This window comes from Rhinatrema bivittatum, chromosome 6, assembly GCF_901001135.1.
Source record: "Rhinatrema bivittatum chromosome 6, aRhiBiv1.1, whole genome shotgun sequence".
NCBI classification, from domain to species: domain Eukaryota; kingdom Metazoa; phylum Chordata; class Amphibia; order Gymnophiona; family Rhinatrematidae; genus Rhinatrema; species Rhinatrema bivittatum.
The window spans coordinates 80,182,596-80,197,939 of NC_042620.1; the positions used below are offsets into that span (position 1 = coordinate 80,182,596).

Genomic DNA, 15,344 nt, shown 5'->3' on the forward strand with positions numbered 1-15,344 from the left:
TTTTGGAAGTGTGTCCATAACCTCCGAACTAATATGGGGATTAGCGCATCCAAAACGCATGTCTAAATCACCTCATAGCTAATAGCGCTCATCACATGGAAATTCATGTAGATGAGGATATTAGCTAATCCCTGCGATTCAATAAATTTTCCGCATGGTGAATGCACCCTTCCAGTGTATCAAATTTTACCCCAGCCCAGGGCTGGCATAAAGGTATGCTACACTCAAGGGTGCATTGAAAAAAAAAGAAAAGTCCTACTTTCTGTGATTCCTCCTAATAGTATCGTAGCGATACTAAGTAGGAAGAACCAAATAAAGCAGTATTTATTTAAAAAAAAAAATTCTGGACGTCCAATAAACACACAAGATGCACAGTAAATGCCAGTAGTGGGAGAAAACGAATGCTCGTAGATTGAGCATCTGTTTTCCCAACCCACTTGACAGCCACTTTTCCTGTGCGCCTGATGCCGAGGAGGTGCTAGGGACACATATTTGTCCCTAGCACCTACCTTTTTATTGTGACCCCCTCATTTAAATATTGGATTGCATGCCCAGGAGATGTGACTGGACGTGTAAGGAAAGCGGGCGCTCAACACTGAGTGCCCATTTTCTGTGCACATTTATTGCATCGGCCCGAAACAGTAGAATATTAATACCCTCTACTTAGAAGATTCACCTCAGATATAGTGAACTGCCAGCCATCAGATATTGCATATGTCATGCATCTGTATGCTAGTAAGTTATTCATCAATCACTGTTTCCTCTAAGCTACATGGGTGACCTCTGTCTAATTACTGGGGATAGTCCACCCGTCTTGCACTTTAAACTGCATAAGGCCCTATAGTCTCGCAGGAGTTTCCAATCCTGTACAGTTCAAACTGCAAGATGTCTGGAACATACCCAGCAATTAATCAGGTATCAGTAGTCCCTCGTGCAGCTTTTAGGGAATGTTGGTTGCAGATGAAGAAAGGCTAAAGAGGTAAGGACTCTTCAGCTTGGAGAAGAGACGGCTGAGCGGAGCTATCATAGAGGTCTATAAAATAATGAGTGAAATGGAGCAAGTACATGTTAATCAGTTGTTTATTCTTTCGAAAAGTACAAAGACCAGGGGACACACAATGAAGTTATTGGGTAATACATTTAAAAATAATAAGAGAAAATAAATAAGAAAAATTATTTTTTTACTCAATGTATAATTAAGCTCTGGAATTCATTGCCAGAGGGTGTGGTGAAAGCTATTAATGTAGCTGTGTTTAAAAATGGTTTGGAGAAGTTCTTGGAGGAAAAGTCCATTAACCATTATTAAGGTAGAGTTGCGGAAATCAACTGCTTATTCTTGGAATAAACATCTTGGAGTCTATCTACCCCTTAGGATCCTGCCAGATACTTGTGACCTGGCTTGGCCACTGTTGGAAACAGGATTCTGGGCCTGATGGATCTTTGGTCTGACCCAGTATGGAAAGTCTTATGTTCTTAAGCTTAGTTACAGCATTGTCTGTTTCTGTTCATGCTTTCCAGCTGTTATAATGAGCATTGGCTGTAGATTTGCCCTCAAATCAATTTGGGAAATTTATTGAAATCTGTAAAGTTTGAAATACATTTTTAAAAATAAATAGTGCTTTAAAAAAAAAAAAGAATGGTGCATTGAAACCCTGTCAACCATTTCTCACTTTAAATCTCTATCACCCATACACAAAAATTCTGTCTACTCTCTCTTCCTTCCATCTCCCCTCTACAATAACATTCTACCTATTGCCTCTGCATTAATATGCTGCCCACAGTCCTTGCAGTTTCTCCTCTATATACCAAAGTGCCTCCTCTGTGCTTTATACTAGATATACTTAATGGATTTCTGAACTTGGTGATTGTAGTAGTAAATAGTGCCATAGAAGTTATAAATAATACTACTACTTATCATTTTTATAGTGCTACTGGATGTATGGAGCACTGTAAATAGTGATTAGTATGGAGGTATAATAAATCAGAGTCTGCACCTGAGGCAATGGAAGATAATGTGACTTACCCAAGGTCACAATGATTGTCAGTGGGAAAAGTGAGATTTGAATGCTGACTTCCCTGATTCTTAGTCTGCTGCTCTAACCACTAGGCCACTGCTCTTCTAAGGGGAAGTGGTAATAATTAAGATGTTGACATGCTCATATGGAAGTTAATTTTCTAACAGCCTAATATAGGGCTGAAGTACATTTACCTAAGCTCAGCATAAATGCACACCTTTATATCTGCTAGAGAGCAAGTGTAAATGTTCATGCAGACATTTCTCTGTATATTTTCTAAAATCCAGAAAACAGAATGGAAGCCGATCCAGTTGACTGTGTAGCAGTAAAGATAACGAGAATCGGATGGTGGAAAAAGCCCTTTATTAAAATTTGCCCGACTCTGGCCGAGTTTCGCTCTTTTATCGAGAGCTGCCTCAGGGGCAACTAGAAACAACTATATAAATTGTTAAAAAATGAACACACATAAAAAATTAAAATCAATCAACAACATATTGTTGTTGATTGATTTTAATTTTCACCTCTTCACCTCTTCACCACAGGCACGATCGGGGAAGACCTGCGCTACCGGCGCCGAGCCCCGCCGGGGGAAGGTCTGGGCTTCACTCTCCCCACCCGGGGGACCTCGGCGACGATAGCGCGGCAAAGCTAAGTATAGCTGTCCGGCTAGAAAAAGAAAACAGAAAAATCAAAAACCGCGCCGAAAACGGGAGCCCCGCCCCCTGATCCAGCTCCACCAATAGGAGCCAGCCCTGAGGGGCTTTAAATCTGGATTCGGTCCGGCGCCGCGCGCCGAAGGAGCGCAACAAAGGGGCAGGCCCCTTTGTTTCGCCCCTTCGTACAGCCCCGAGGAAGCACCGAGCCATACCCGCGGAAGAATGTAAAACTACATTCATAATAATTGTAGCTGTCTGCATAAGTCCTGAGCTAACAGATCTTGCTAGCTGAAATAAAGCCACCACTCAACCAACTTCACCAGCAGCCACTCCAGCATTCATTCCAGCCTCTCCAACATCCACCCAGCATCCATTCCAGCCTCTCCAGCATCCACCCAGCATCCATTCCAGCATCCACCCAGCATCCATTCCAGCCTCTCCAGCATCCACCCAGCACCCACTCCAGCCTCTTCAGCATCCACCCAGCACCCTCTCCAGCATCCACCCAGCATCCATTCCAGCCTCTCCAGCATCCACCCAGCATCCATTCCAGCCTCTCCAGCATCCACCCAGCACCCACTCCAGCCTCTCCAGCATCCACCCAGCACCCACTCCAGCATCCACCCAGCATCCATTCCAGCCTCTCCAGCATCCACCCAGCATCCATTCCAGCCTCTCCAGCATCCACCCAGCATCCATTCCAGCCTCTCCAGCATCCACCCAGCACCCACTCCAGCCTCTTCAGCATCCACCCAGCACCCACTCCAGCCTCTCCAGCATCCACCCAGCATCCATTCCAGCCTCTCCAGCATCCACCCAGCTTCCAATCCAGCTTCTCCGACATCCAGCAAGACTCTACAACATGCTAGCCCAACATATTCCAATAAGATACCATCGACTACACCTCAACAGGCTTCCAGCTCTGACTCCGATACCTCCAGTAAGAACCCCTAGATCTCTCATTCCAATCATGATAAACCCGCTGACTCAGTTCCTAGGACTAACTCTACTCTCAGTGACCCTAGTTAACTCTCAATCTCTAACAAAAAAGACTCACATCCTCAACGACTATCTCTTGGACGGTAACCCAGACATCTGTGCAATCACAGAAACATGGCTAAAAAACTCAGACATTGCCCTTATCAACCAATTACCCTCCCACAAATATGACTTTTTTACAATTCACAGACAAAAAAAGAGAGGAGGCGGTCTGTTACTAGCCACCAAAAAAGAACTCAGACTAACTCCGCATACAATTAAGTCAGAATCTAAAATTGAGCTAGACCTATTCAAATCAAACCAACTGCAAGTACTACTAGTCTACGCGCCCCCAGGAGTATTAGATACAGATGCCTCCCCTCTTATAGAATCCGTGGTGAAACACGTCAACACTGACTCACCCACCATAATCATGGGAGATTTCAACTTCCACTTTGAGGCTTCTTCCCACTCATCCAACTGTGATGCCCTCCTCACAGCCCTCAGTGCAATGGGATTCACTCAGATTGTAAACAAACCAACACACAAAGCAGGACATACCCTGGACCTTATTTTTATCAACTCTAACTTCTCCAACTCCACGGAACCTGTGTGTACCCCTATCCCCTGGTCAGATCACTTTCTGATAACAACCACCCTCACTACAAAAAAACAGTCTCCCCCCCCACAGCACCTTTCCTCCTTTCAATTCAGGAAACCCTGTGCTTCTGAGACCCTCAGTGAACACCTCTCCAAGGAACTCTCTAATTTAGATCTGGCCAATCCTAACACTGCAGTGCTATCATGGCACAAGATCACTGAAGAGGTAGCAAATAAACTCTGCCCAACAATCACGAAACTAAGCAACACGACAAAAAAAGGAAATCAACCTTGGTTCTCCAGCGAACTCAAACGGATAAAACAAGAATTACGCCACAAAGAAAATAAATGGCGCAAAGCACCTTCCACCACTACACTACTGTCATACAAAGGAACTCTACATTTCTACAGGACTTCAATTCTAAAAGCAAAAAGAGAATACTTCGGTAATAAAATCCATGATCTCCAATTTGATGCAAAAACCCTCTTTGCATATGTCTCTCAAATAACAAAGTCTCTACCACCATCAATTCCTGATGAACAAGCTCAAACCAAAGCAAATGAGTTAGCCCTATTCTTTCAGCAGAAGATTTCAAATACACTTGCTCTCCTTCCAACCAAGACTGACTACACCACCTCATTCGATAACACCTACATTCTTAAGGGAATCAAATTCGACAAATTCGAATTAACATCGACCAAAGAGATCGAATCCATTCTCAAAAGGCAAAAACCATCTAGCCACCCATCGGACAACATACCTTCCAAGCTACTGCTACTTATCCCAAATATAATCTCTGGTCCCTTAACCAAAATCATAAACTGCTGCTTAACTCAAGGATTCTACCCAGATAGTCTAAAAAACGCTTCCCTGAAACCACTCCTCAAGAAACATAACCTAGACCCTGGTGTTCTGGCTAATTTCCGCCCTATCTCGAATCTACCATTTTTAGCCAAACTCACTGAGAAATTGGTCAACACCCAGCTTTATGATTATCTAGAAGATCACAACTTACTTTTCCCTTCCCAATATGGGTTCCGCAAATCTCGCAGCACTGAAACCCTACTCATATCTCTAACAGACCATATTATTATGGGGCTAGACAAAGGACACTCCTTTCTCCTAATCCTTCTAGACATCTCGGCGGCTTTCGACACCGTCAACCACCTCATCCTCTTGAATCGCCTTTCAGACATAGGCATCTCGGGAACAGTCCACAATTGGTTCAAGTCGTTCCTCAGTAACAGGAGTTTTAAAGTCAAAATCAACAATAAGGAATCACCATCTACAAATTCCACTCTTGGCGTACCACAAGGTTCATCCCTATCACCTACCCTTTTCAATATCTACCTCCTTCCCCTTTGCCAACTGTTAACTAGTCTTAACCTCATTCACTACATCTACGCAGACGATGTTCAGATTTTGATTCCCATAACGGAATCTATTAACAAATCCCTCGCACTCTGGAACAACAGCTTACAAGCCATCACTAATCTCCTCAACAGTCTAAATCTGGTCATCAATGCATCTAAGACTGAACTCCTATTCATTTCCTCCAACCAAGAAAACCTCTCATCTCAGATTCATCACAAACACCTTCTCACCCACTCTCATGTGAGAGACCTTGGAGTAATTATAGACAACCGTCTTAACCTAAAGAATATGATCAAAACCACAACTAAAGAGTGCTCCTACAGACTTCAGGTGTTAAAAAGACTCAAACCTCTCCTATATTTTCATGACTTTAGGACTGTTCTCCAATCTCTAATATTTGCCAAAATTGACTACTGCAGCGCTCTCCTCACCGGCCTACCAAGCTCTACAACCAAGCCCTTACAGATGATACAGAACGCTGCAGCAAGAATTTTGACAAGCACCAACCAGAGAGACCATATTACGCCCATCCTCCGTAATCTACACTGGTTACCAGTTAGTTACAGGGCTCTACACAAATCGCTAACTCTAATCCACAAATCAATTCATAACCTCCTCCATCTCGACCTCGAATTCCCACTCAAACTCCACACTTCCAACAGACCAATGAGGGAAACCTACAAAGGAACTCTACAAGCCCCGCCATCTAAAGCCACACGACTCATCTCTACCAGGGACCGAGCTTTTTCTACAGCAGGTCCATCCATCTGGAACAACCTCCCCTCAGAACTCAGAATGGAACCGTGCCTAACTACATTTAAAAAAAAACTCAAAACTTGGCTCTTCTTACAAGCCTTCCCTGATCCATCAAACTTTCACTAGATAACTACTCAGCTTTTGAATATGGAACTTCGCCCCGCCAATATTCACCTCATTTACTAGTTTGGACATATCACAATGTACTTAATTTAATACCTTCTTAAGGCTTCTCTTTTTCCAGCTGAACCAGCTTCCAAGTTCAAGGTCCTTGTTATTATGTAACTTTTTGCTTCTCTGCTCTTGTCTCTTACCACAAAATTTGCTCCTTATGTTATGTTACGTTATACTGATCTACCCCTGTTCGATGTAAACCGACCTGATATGGTATTCAACCTTGAAGGTCGGTATAGAAAAATGTTAAATAAATAAATAAATAAATAAATAAACATATATGGGTGTACAGACTCCAGAGATTAAATAAATCATAACATGTATGTGTGTTGACATCACACAGGTACACTGACTCCACCCCTTAGAACAAATTCACTCTCTGCATGTAAAAGTACGTACATACTTGACACTGCATGTGCAATTTTCAAAGAGCCGGTTTTATCCATAGAAATGCCTTTTAAAATTTCTCTATTTAGTTAACTAAAAATATATTATTTTCTAATGTTTATTACAACTTATCATTTCTAGACTGTTTCAAAACTTGTTGTTAATTCAGAAATATTTGTATCCCCACAGATTGCTTCAACTGAAAGTGTTCAATCAGATTGCAGTGGGATCAATTACAATGATTGACATATGGAAATGTTCTACTTTACTGGAGAATGGCATACTGAACACTAATATATATTGTACTATTTTTAGCAGTGATATAGAAATGGATTACTAAAGTATTCTGATGCTTAACAAAGGGGTTAACAGATATTTGCACTTTCATGATTTATATATACTATTATATAAGCAGGCTAAAAAAGTCTAATTGAAAACAATACCCACAGGAGACCACTATTTAAGGTCGAGAACCATTGCATTACAAGTGATAGAGCAGCATAGCTGGTAGGCAGTGGATTATAGCATGTACGTGGATGTTTAGCTAATTTATAAGAACATAAACATAAGATTTGCCATACTGAGTTAGACCAAAGATCGATCAAGCCCAGTATTCCATTTCCAACAGTGGCCAATCCAGATCACAAGTACCTGGCAAGATCCCCAGGGGTAGATAGATTCCATGATGCTTATCCCAGCAGTAAGCAATGGATTTCTGAAACTCCATCTTAATAATGATTTTTGGATTTTTCCTTCAGGAACTTGTCCAAACATTTTTTTAAATGCAACTACATTAACAGCTTTCACCACATCCTCTGGCAACGAATTCCAGAGTTTAATTATGCCTAGAGAAAAAATATATTTTCTCTTATCAGTTTTAAATGCATTACCCAGTAACTTCATTGTGTGTCCCCTGGTCTTTGTACTCATTTCATTCCACTCATTTTATAGACCCTTAATCATATCTCCCCTCAGCCATCTCTTCTCCAAACTGAAGAGTCATAACCTCTCTAGCCTTTCTTCACAGGGGAATTGTTCCATCCCCTTTATCATCTTGGTCGCCCTTCTCTGTATTTTTCTAATTCTGCTATATCTTTCTTGAGATGTGGTGACCAGAACTGAACACAATACTCAAGATGAGATCGCACCATGGAGCAATACAGAGGCATTATGATATTCTCTATTTTATTCTCCATTCCTTTCTTAGTAATCTCAAGCATTTTATTTGCTTTCTTGGCTACTTCTGCACACTGAGCAGAAGATTTCCACGTATTTTCAACAATGACACCCAATCGTTTTCCTGAGTGGTGACTCCTAATATGGAACCTTGCATTTTGTAGCTATAATTTGTGTTCTTCTTCTCTATGTGCATCACTTTGAACTTCTCTTCCTTAAATTTCATTTGTCATTTGCATACCCAGTCTCCCAGTTCTGCAGTATGCTCTTGCAATTTCTCACAAACCTCTTGTGATTTGATAACTATGAATAATTTTGTGTCATCAGCAAATTTGATCACCTCACTTGTTGTTCCTATTTGTATTCTTCAGCATCTAGATGATGTTGAACATTTTACTCCTCAGCTAGACTGGCTATAAAGAATCATTTATCTAGTGTTCCAGATTCTCCTAAACATTATCAGTTTCTATTCAGTATTTTTATTGTATTGTAACCTGTTTCCATGTCAACCCATTTTATTGTCTTCTTTCACATGGATTTTCTTCAAGTCTGTGTGTGTGTATGTGTGAGTGTGCATATGCATAGTGTATGTATATTAATAAGACATCAAAGTCAGACAAATGACTTGCAGAAGCCAACATTTTCCAGAGGTAAACAAAGTCAGTATTCTAGATTGTAAAGTAAAGTTTTAGTGTGTGTGTATTAGGGATGAGCAGCAGGGACGGATTCATCCGATTCGGTATTCGTATTCGTCGGGACCCAAATCCGTTGCATCCATTTTCGGGGGACCCCGATTCATCCATTAATTACATATGGTATTCATTTCCCATTAAAGTTAAAAAAAAAACAAAACATCCCAACCCTTTAAATTTAATTAACTACAACCCCCCACCCTCCTGACCCCCCAAAGACTTACCAAAAGTCCCTGGTGGTCCAGCGGCGGTCCTGGAGCGATCTCCTGCACTCGGGCCGTCGGCTACCAGTACTCAAAATGGCACCGATAGCCTTTGCCCTTACTATGTCACAGGGGCTACAGGTGCCATTGGTCAGCCCCTGTCACATGGTAGGAGCAATGGATGACCAGTGCCATCCATGTGACAGGGGCTGACCAATGGCACTGGCAGCCCCTGTGACATAGTAAGGGCAAAGGCTGGTGCCATTTTGAATACTGGCAGCCAACGGTTCGAGTTTAGATCACTCCAGGACCTCCGCTGGACCACCAGGGACTTCTGTCAAGTCCTGGGGGGGTCAGGAGGGTGGGGCTTTTATTCGTTAATAATATGTTGCATTCTTGGGGGTTCTCCATACGTTTCGGAACCCCACGAATGCAACAAATAGTGACCTATACCTTGCGGATTGCGCAGATATATTTATATCTGTTTATATATAACTATTTATATATCTATATCTATTTCTCTCTATATATATATGTGTATATATGTCTCATCTCTTTCTCTCTCTCTCTCTCTCTCTGGAGAAGGGACAGAGAAGGGCAACCAATATGTTAAAAGGAATGGAACAGCTTCTCTATGGGGAAAGGCTAAAGAGGCTAGGGTTGTTCAGCTTGGAGAAGAGATGGCTGAGTGGGATATGATAAAATCATGAGAGATCTAGAACGAGTAAATATGAATTGGTTATTTACTCTTTTGGATAATAGAAGGACTGGGGGCACTCCATGGAGTTAACAAATAGCACATTTTAAGCAAATTGTAGAAAATTCTTTTTCACTCAATGCACAATCGAGCACTGGAATTTGTTGCCAGATGATATGGTTAGGGCAGTTAGTGTAAATGGGTTTATAATAGGTTTGGATAAGTTCCTGGAGGAGAACTCCATTAACTGCTATTATCAAGTTGACTTAGGAAATAGCCACTTCTATTACTGGCATTATTTATTTTATTTATTTATAATTTTTTTATATACCGCCGCTCATCAAAGATATCACGTCGGTGTACAGTGAACAGGAACTTACGCCATAGCGTTATACATTTAACAGGGTTATATAAGCGTTATACATTTAACAGGGTTATATAAGCGTTATACATTTAACAAAGGTAAGTATATAAATATTTGAGCATAAAACAAGTAGAATCTTTTAAAAACAGAACTATCATTTCGGTGTAACTTAACTGAACTGAATTAAACAGAACTGGAAAGTAAAGGGATTCTAGGAAATTAGGTGTGAGGTTAGGGACAGGTTAGGAGGAGATGGAGTTCTAAGTTAGAGGTGATAAGAGGGGGGAGAAAGCGCTTCGAATGCAATTAAGAGCAATTATATGGATGGGTATTTACAGTAAGAGCAGAAATAGGGAAATTAGAGATGGTGTATAGACAGGGGGTGTTGGGTAAATAAAGCAGGGCATATAAAGGAGAGGCAAGTCATATATATTTCAAGTATAGGCATGTGTGAATAACCATGTCTTGAGTTTTTGCTTGAATGTTTTGGGAGATGGCTCAAGGCGCAGTTCGGTGGGCATGGTATTCCATAACAAAGGGCCAGCAAAGGAAAACGCTCGTGCTTTGGTGGAGGCATGGTTATATAGTTTGGGCGAAGGGGTCTGTAATGTGGCGAGGTATTGATTTCTGGTAGGTTTAATAGAGGTTTGAAATTGTAGTGAATTATTAAACCATTTCATTTCCGGATTGTGGAGGGCTTTATGGATAAGTGTTAATGTCTTGTAGTGTATGCGAGATTGAATGGGGAGCCAGTGTAACTCCTTCAAAACTGGCGTAATATGTTCCTTTGAGTTTGTGTTAGTAAGGATACGGGCTGCAGTATTTTGCAGGATTTGTAGAGGGCGGATGGCATTTTTAGGTAAGCCTAGGAGGAGTGAATTGCAATAATCTGTTTTGGAAAACAACATGGCTTGTAGAACTGTCCGGAAATCAGATGCGTGAAGCAAGGGTTTCAATTTTTTGAGTGTATGTAATTTGAAAAAACACTCTTTAAGGATTGTACTGATACATTTTTTAAGGGTCATTTGGTCGTCAATAATGACTCCTAGGTCTCGGACTTGGTGAGAGAATTGTATGTGCGTTGATGTTATAGGTGAGGTAGGAGAAGCATGTAACTGAAATGAAATAAACATTTCCCCCCAAATGAACATTTCCCCCCAAATGAAATAAACATTTCCCCCCCCCAAAAAAAAACAAACCTGAAACTCTGGGAGCTCTGTCAACCCACAGCCTCTCCCAGAGACTGCCTTGCCAATTCACAGCCTGCCCAGGGGCTGACCTGCTTGCTGACCCAGGGCCTGACCCAAAGGTGCCTCAGAAACCTGCCCCAGAGCCTTTCTGACCCCTCCCACCCTCCTTTGTGAAATGATGCTAGGGCTGGTCGGGGATCGCCAGGCAGGCCTCAAGAGAGGTGCTGGGTCAGGGCCCAGGACAGTCTGCGGGTTAACGGGACAGGAATCTTCTTATTTTTCCAAAACAAAATGCAGAAAAATGAGATATGTTTTGGTTTTTCTTCATTTTGCTTTGAAACGTAATGAAACAAAATAGGAAATGTCATTTCAAATGAATGCACATCCCTAATTATTATGCTTATATGTAGCTCTGAGTCAGAGTGAGAACAACAGGGTATACATTTAAGACAGAGCAGTATAATTTTGATTATGTTACATTTTTTAGTTTAAATGCCATCATTTATGTTTTGGTTATTTTTGTTGATATTGGTCTTGTCCGCTCCTTAAGATAGTAGATGAAGGAGGGGATAAACCATGAAAAGATAGGCATTAGATGTATTAGTGCTTTAGAAAGAGATAATTACAAATGACATGTTACAAAAGGATTTCAGAAATTTACATAAAAATTGCTTTCATCTAACTGTGTGAATATTCCAGCAACTAAGAAATCATATGTAGTCACAGTCAAGTCAAAACTTCTTATATTGTAATGGTAAATAATAAATCACATTTTTTTTTCTGTTTGAATTTAGGGATGACTTGTCAAGCAAGAACATCATATACTGAAGATGAAGTACTTTGGGGTCATCGCTTTTTCCCTGTCATTTCCTTAGAAGAAGGATTCTTTAAAGTGGACTACTCACAGTTCCATGCAACATTTGAAGTACCTACCCCACCCTATAGCGTTAAAGAGCAAGAGGAAATGCTTCTTATGTCCTCTCCTTTAATAGCACCTGCTGTAAGTAACAGCAAAGAAAGAAATAACTCTGTAGATTGTCTAGATGGTCTAGATGACATTAGTACAAAGATGCCTCTAAAATTGCAGAAGATAACTGGGAGGGAAGACTTTCCAAAAAAACTACTGAGGATGAGTTCTACAACTTCAGAAAAGGCTTATAGCATGGGTGACTTGCCTATGAAACTTCAACGAATAAGCTCAGTTCCTGGCAACTCAGAAGAAAAACTGGTGATTAGAACCACAAAGATGATGTCTGATCCTATGAGTCAGTCTGTGGCAGATCTGCCACCAAAGCTCCAAAAATTGTCTGGAGGTGGAGGAAGGATTGATGGAAACCTGCCACCTAAACTAAGGAAAATGAACTCCGACAGATTTACATAACAAGAAAACTCTTTTAGATATTTAAAATATGAAATACTAGTAAATCCAATTTTGTTGGGCAAGGAAACAAAAATGAGTTTTTGTTTGTAAAGGTAGGAAAGTGTTTCCTTTGCACTATATGCAAATTGGGAGAACTGTGTTTCTCTCACTTAACCATGACTGTAATTATACTGCTTTGATAAAAGACCTAAAATATTTTTAGGGTGATATGAGAACTACAATAATACTAAGTGGCATGTAGTATCACAACAAGCATGCATTAATAGTGTGCAGATTTTGCATATAGTTTTATGGCATGATTCTTACTATATTTATATTGTATATTCTGCAAAAATATATGTGAGGGGTGTTATTTTCCCCTATATTTCTTAAGCTTTGTTGTAGGTTAATAAAATAGTGGGTAACTGTAAGGGCAAAATTTAATTATTTTAAAGTGACACAGTCATAGCCATTTTAGCAGGAAAGATTAATATTTTGTACTATAACCTGATTGCCAGCTGCTGGTAGATTCAACAGATTTATCTAGTTTTCCCTATAATCTTCACCACAATAAAATCTGTTTTTTTAAAAAGTATGTTTTACTATTATAGTGAAACAGTACGATTTATGTTTATTTAATATACTTACGCTCATAGGGTTATTGGAATTGTGTGTTCATCAAGGTCTGAGGGTGTGCAATGTGGTGGTACATTATAAATTTAAAGGCTAGACCAGCATGGATCAGATTAACCAAAGTTTTGTTCCATTGCAAAATTTGCTGTAGTTTTACAACTGTGATTCTAACCTATCAAGTCTTAGCACCATCACTAATGGGCGCTCTTAATGTATCAAAAGACACTAAGGGCCTCATTTTCCAACACTAGCGCACGCTTGCACTAGCAGCGCAGTCTTGCGTTATCAGCGCAAGCGTGCGCTAGCGATATGGGGGCGGAGTCGGCCCCGGAAGAGGAGGAGTCGGGGCGTCACCGGGGCCGACTCTGCAAAGAAGGCGCGGACGGCGAAAAGGTAAAGGAGCCTTTTCACATCCTATTTCGCGCCCAATAGCACCACCTTTCACGGTGGTGCTATTGGGTGCGAAACCGGCAGCGATCGCACCGTGGCGGTGCGATCGCTGCCGGCTAGCGCAGGACTACCCCCCCCCCCGTTTCGACCCCCCGCCCCCCATTAGCGTGATTTTCTAAAGTATCGCAGGCCTGCGATACTTTAGAAAATGAGGCCCTAACTTAGTTAAGGCAAAACAAACAAAAAAAAAAAATGCCCTGGGCCCTCATTACACTATGCATAAGAAAGCAGAGCAAGAGTGTAATTCATGCAAATTTTGATACAAGTGATAATTCATTGCTAAAAATAAAAAAAAGACTTCAGACCATTTATCATATTATTAAAGGAATAGGACTCCACATCAAATTTACCATTGCTGAAAAGAAGGGGAAAATTGGTTGGTGTTGGATTTACAGGCCTTCCTCTACATTAGAAAAAAAAACATTTTCAAAGTTTGAGATTCACCTTACAAAATTGCCGACATCAAGATTATTTTGCATAATTCCTGCCCGTCATGTCTAAAAATCGCTTTTTCTGCTTAACCATTTTTCTTGCTAACTGAGAGATTTAGGGGTAGATTTTAAATAATTGCGCACACGTGTCCATGTGCACGTGCTACATGGCACGCGCACATGGACACACGATTTTATAATGTGTGCGCTGGCGCGTACAGGTTATAAAATGCTGGGTCGGTGCATGCAAGGGGGGGGGCGGAAGATATATGCAGTTATGCGCGACGATGCATCAGGGCCTTCCCCAGTTCCCTCTCAGTCCGCTCCAAATACGGAGTGACCTGGGAGGGAACTTCCCAAGCCCCTAGCCTGACTTCCCTCCCCCTGTCCTTATCCTAAATTCCCCCAAAATCTTTATCTTACCTTTTGCTCTAGCTTCTGAGCAGGGGCAAGTTGTGCACGCCAACACCCTGCTGGCACGCGATCCCCCGGCACAGCGGCAAATGGACGCTGTGCCGGCTGTCTCTAGCCCCACCCGCCCCCCCAGACCGCCCTTTTCACTAACCCCGGGACTTATACCTGTCCCCGGGTTTCACGCGCGTAAGTGAATTAAAATCCAGCCCTAATTTTGTAACATTGTGCGTAAATTAGCCAGCAAATATGAGCACAAATTACACAATTTTCAGAGCAGACTAATGTGTATGTCTGCTTTGAAATTTATCCAGGAAACTGGATGCACACAATTAATATAAGAACTTGTTATATTTGGTGTACATAGTTTTGCCAAAAGAATTTACACCTGCACTTTTAAAACCCAAATTGTATGCATGCAGGTCCCAATACTAACCAGACACAAACCCTCTGGTTTCTAGAGAGCTATTTTACTGCAGAAGTCCATTTGAAAATTATCCTTCCTATGCATAAATAGTGCAGGTTCTCTAAATGGCTCTTTATAAAGTTATGCATGTATGGCTCTCATCTCATGTATTTATTTATTTAACATTTTTAGAGACCGACATTCGTTGGGAACATCACATCGGTTTACACAGAACATGAATGTAGCATGACAGGCTTTACAGGGAAGTGATATTTAAAACAAGTCATTATTTTAACACCCGAAGTTACCTTCCTCTACCACTACATTTTTCATTCTGGTGCAACACTAGGATATTTTTGCCTACCAGGAGCAGTATTTGTGATGGTATAA

The 15,344-nt window shown here is 41.2% G+C and overlaps 1 protein-coding gene across 2 annotated transcripts in view; it reads left to right on the forward strand.

Annotated features, from left to right (window-relative positions):
• Positions 1 to 13,568, forward strand: part of KCNJ3 (potassium voltage-gated channel subfamily J member 3) — a 510,556-nt gene extending 496,988 nt beyond the window's left edge. For both annotated transcript variants that reach the window (XM_029605514.1, XM_029605515.1), the window contains one exon: positions 12,058 to 13,568. In XM_029605514.1, the coding sequence (XP_029461374.1) occupies positions 12,058 to 12,644 (587 nt within the window). In that variant the 3' untranslated portion in view covers positions 12,645 to 13,568. The remainder of the gene's footprint in view (positions 1 to 12,057) is intronic.
• Positions 13,569 to 15,344: the final 1,776 nt, after the last annotated feature.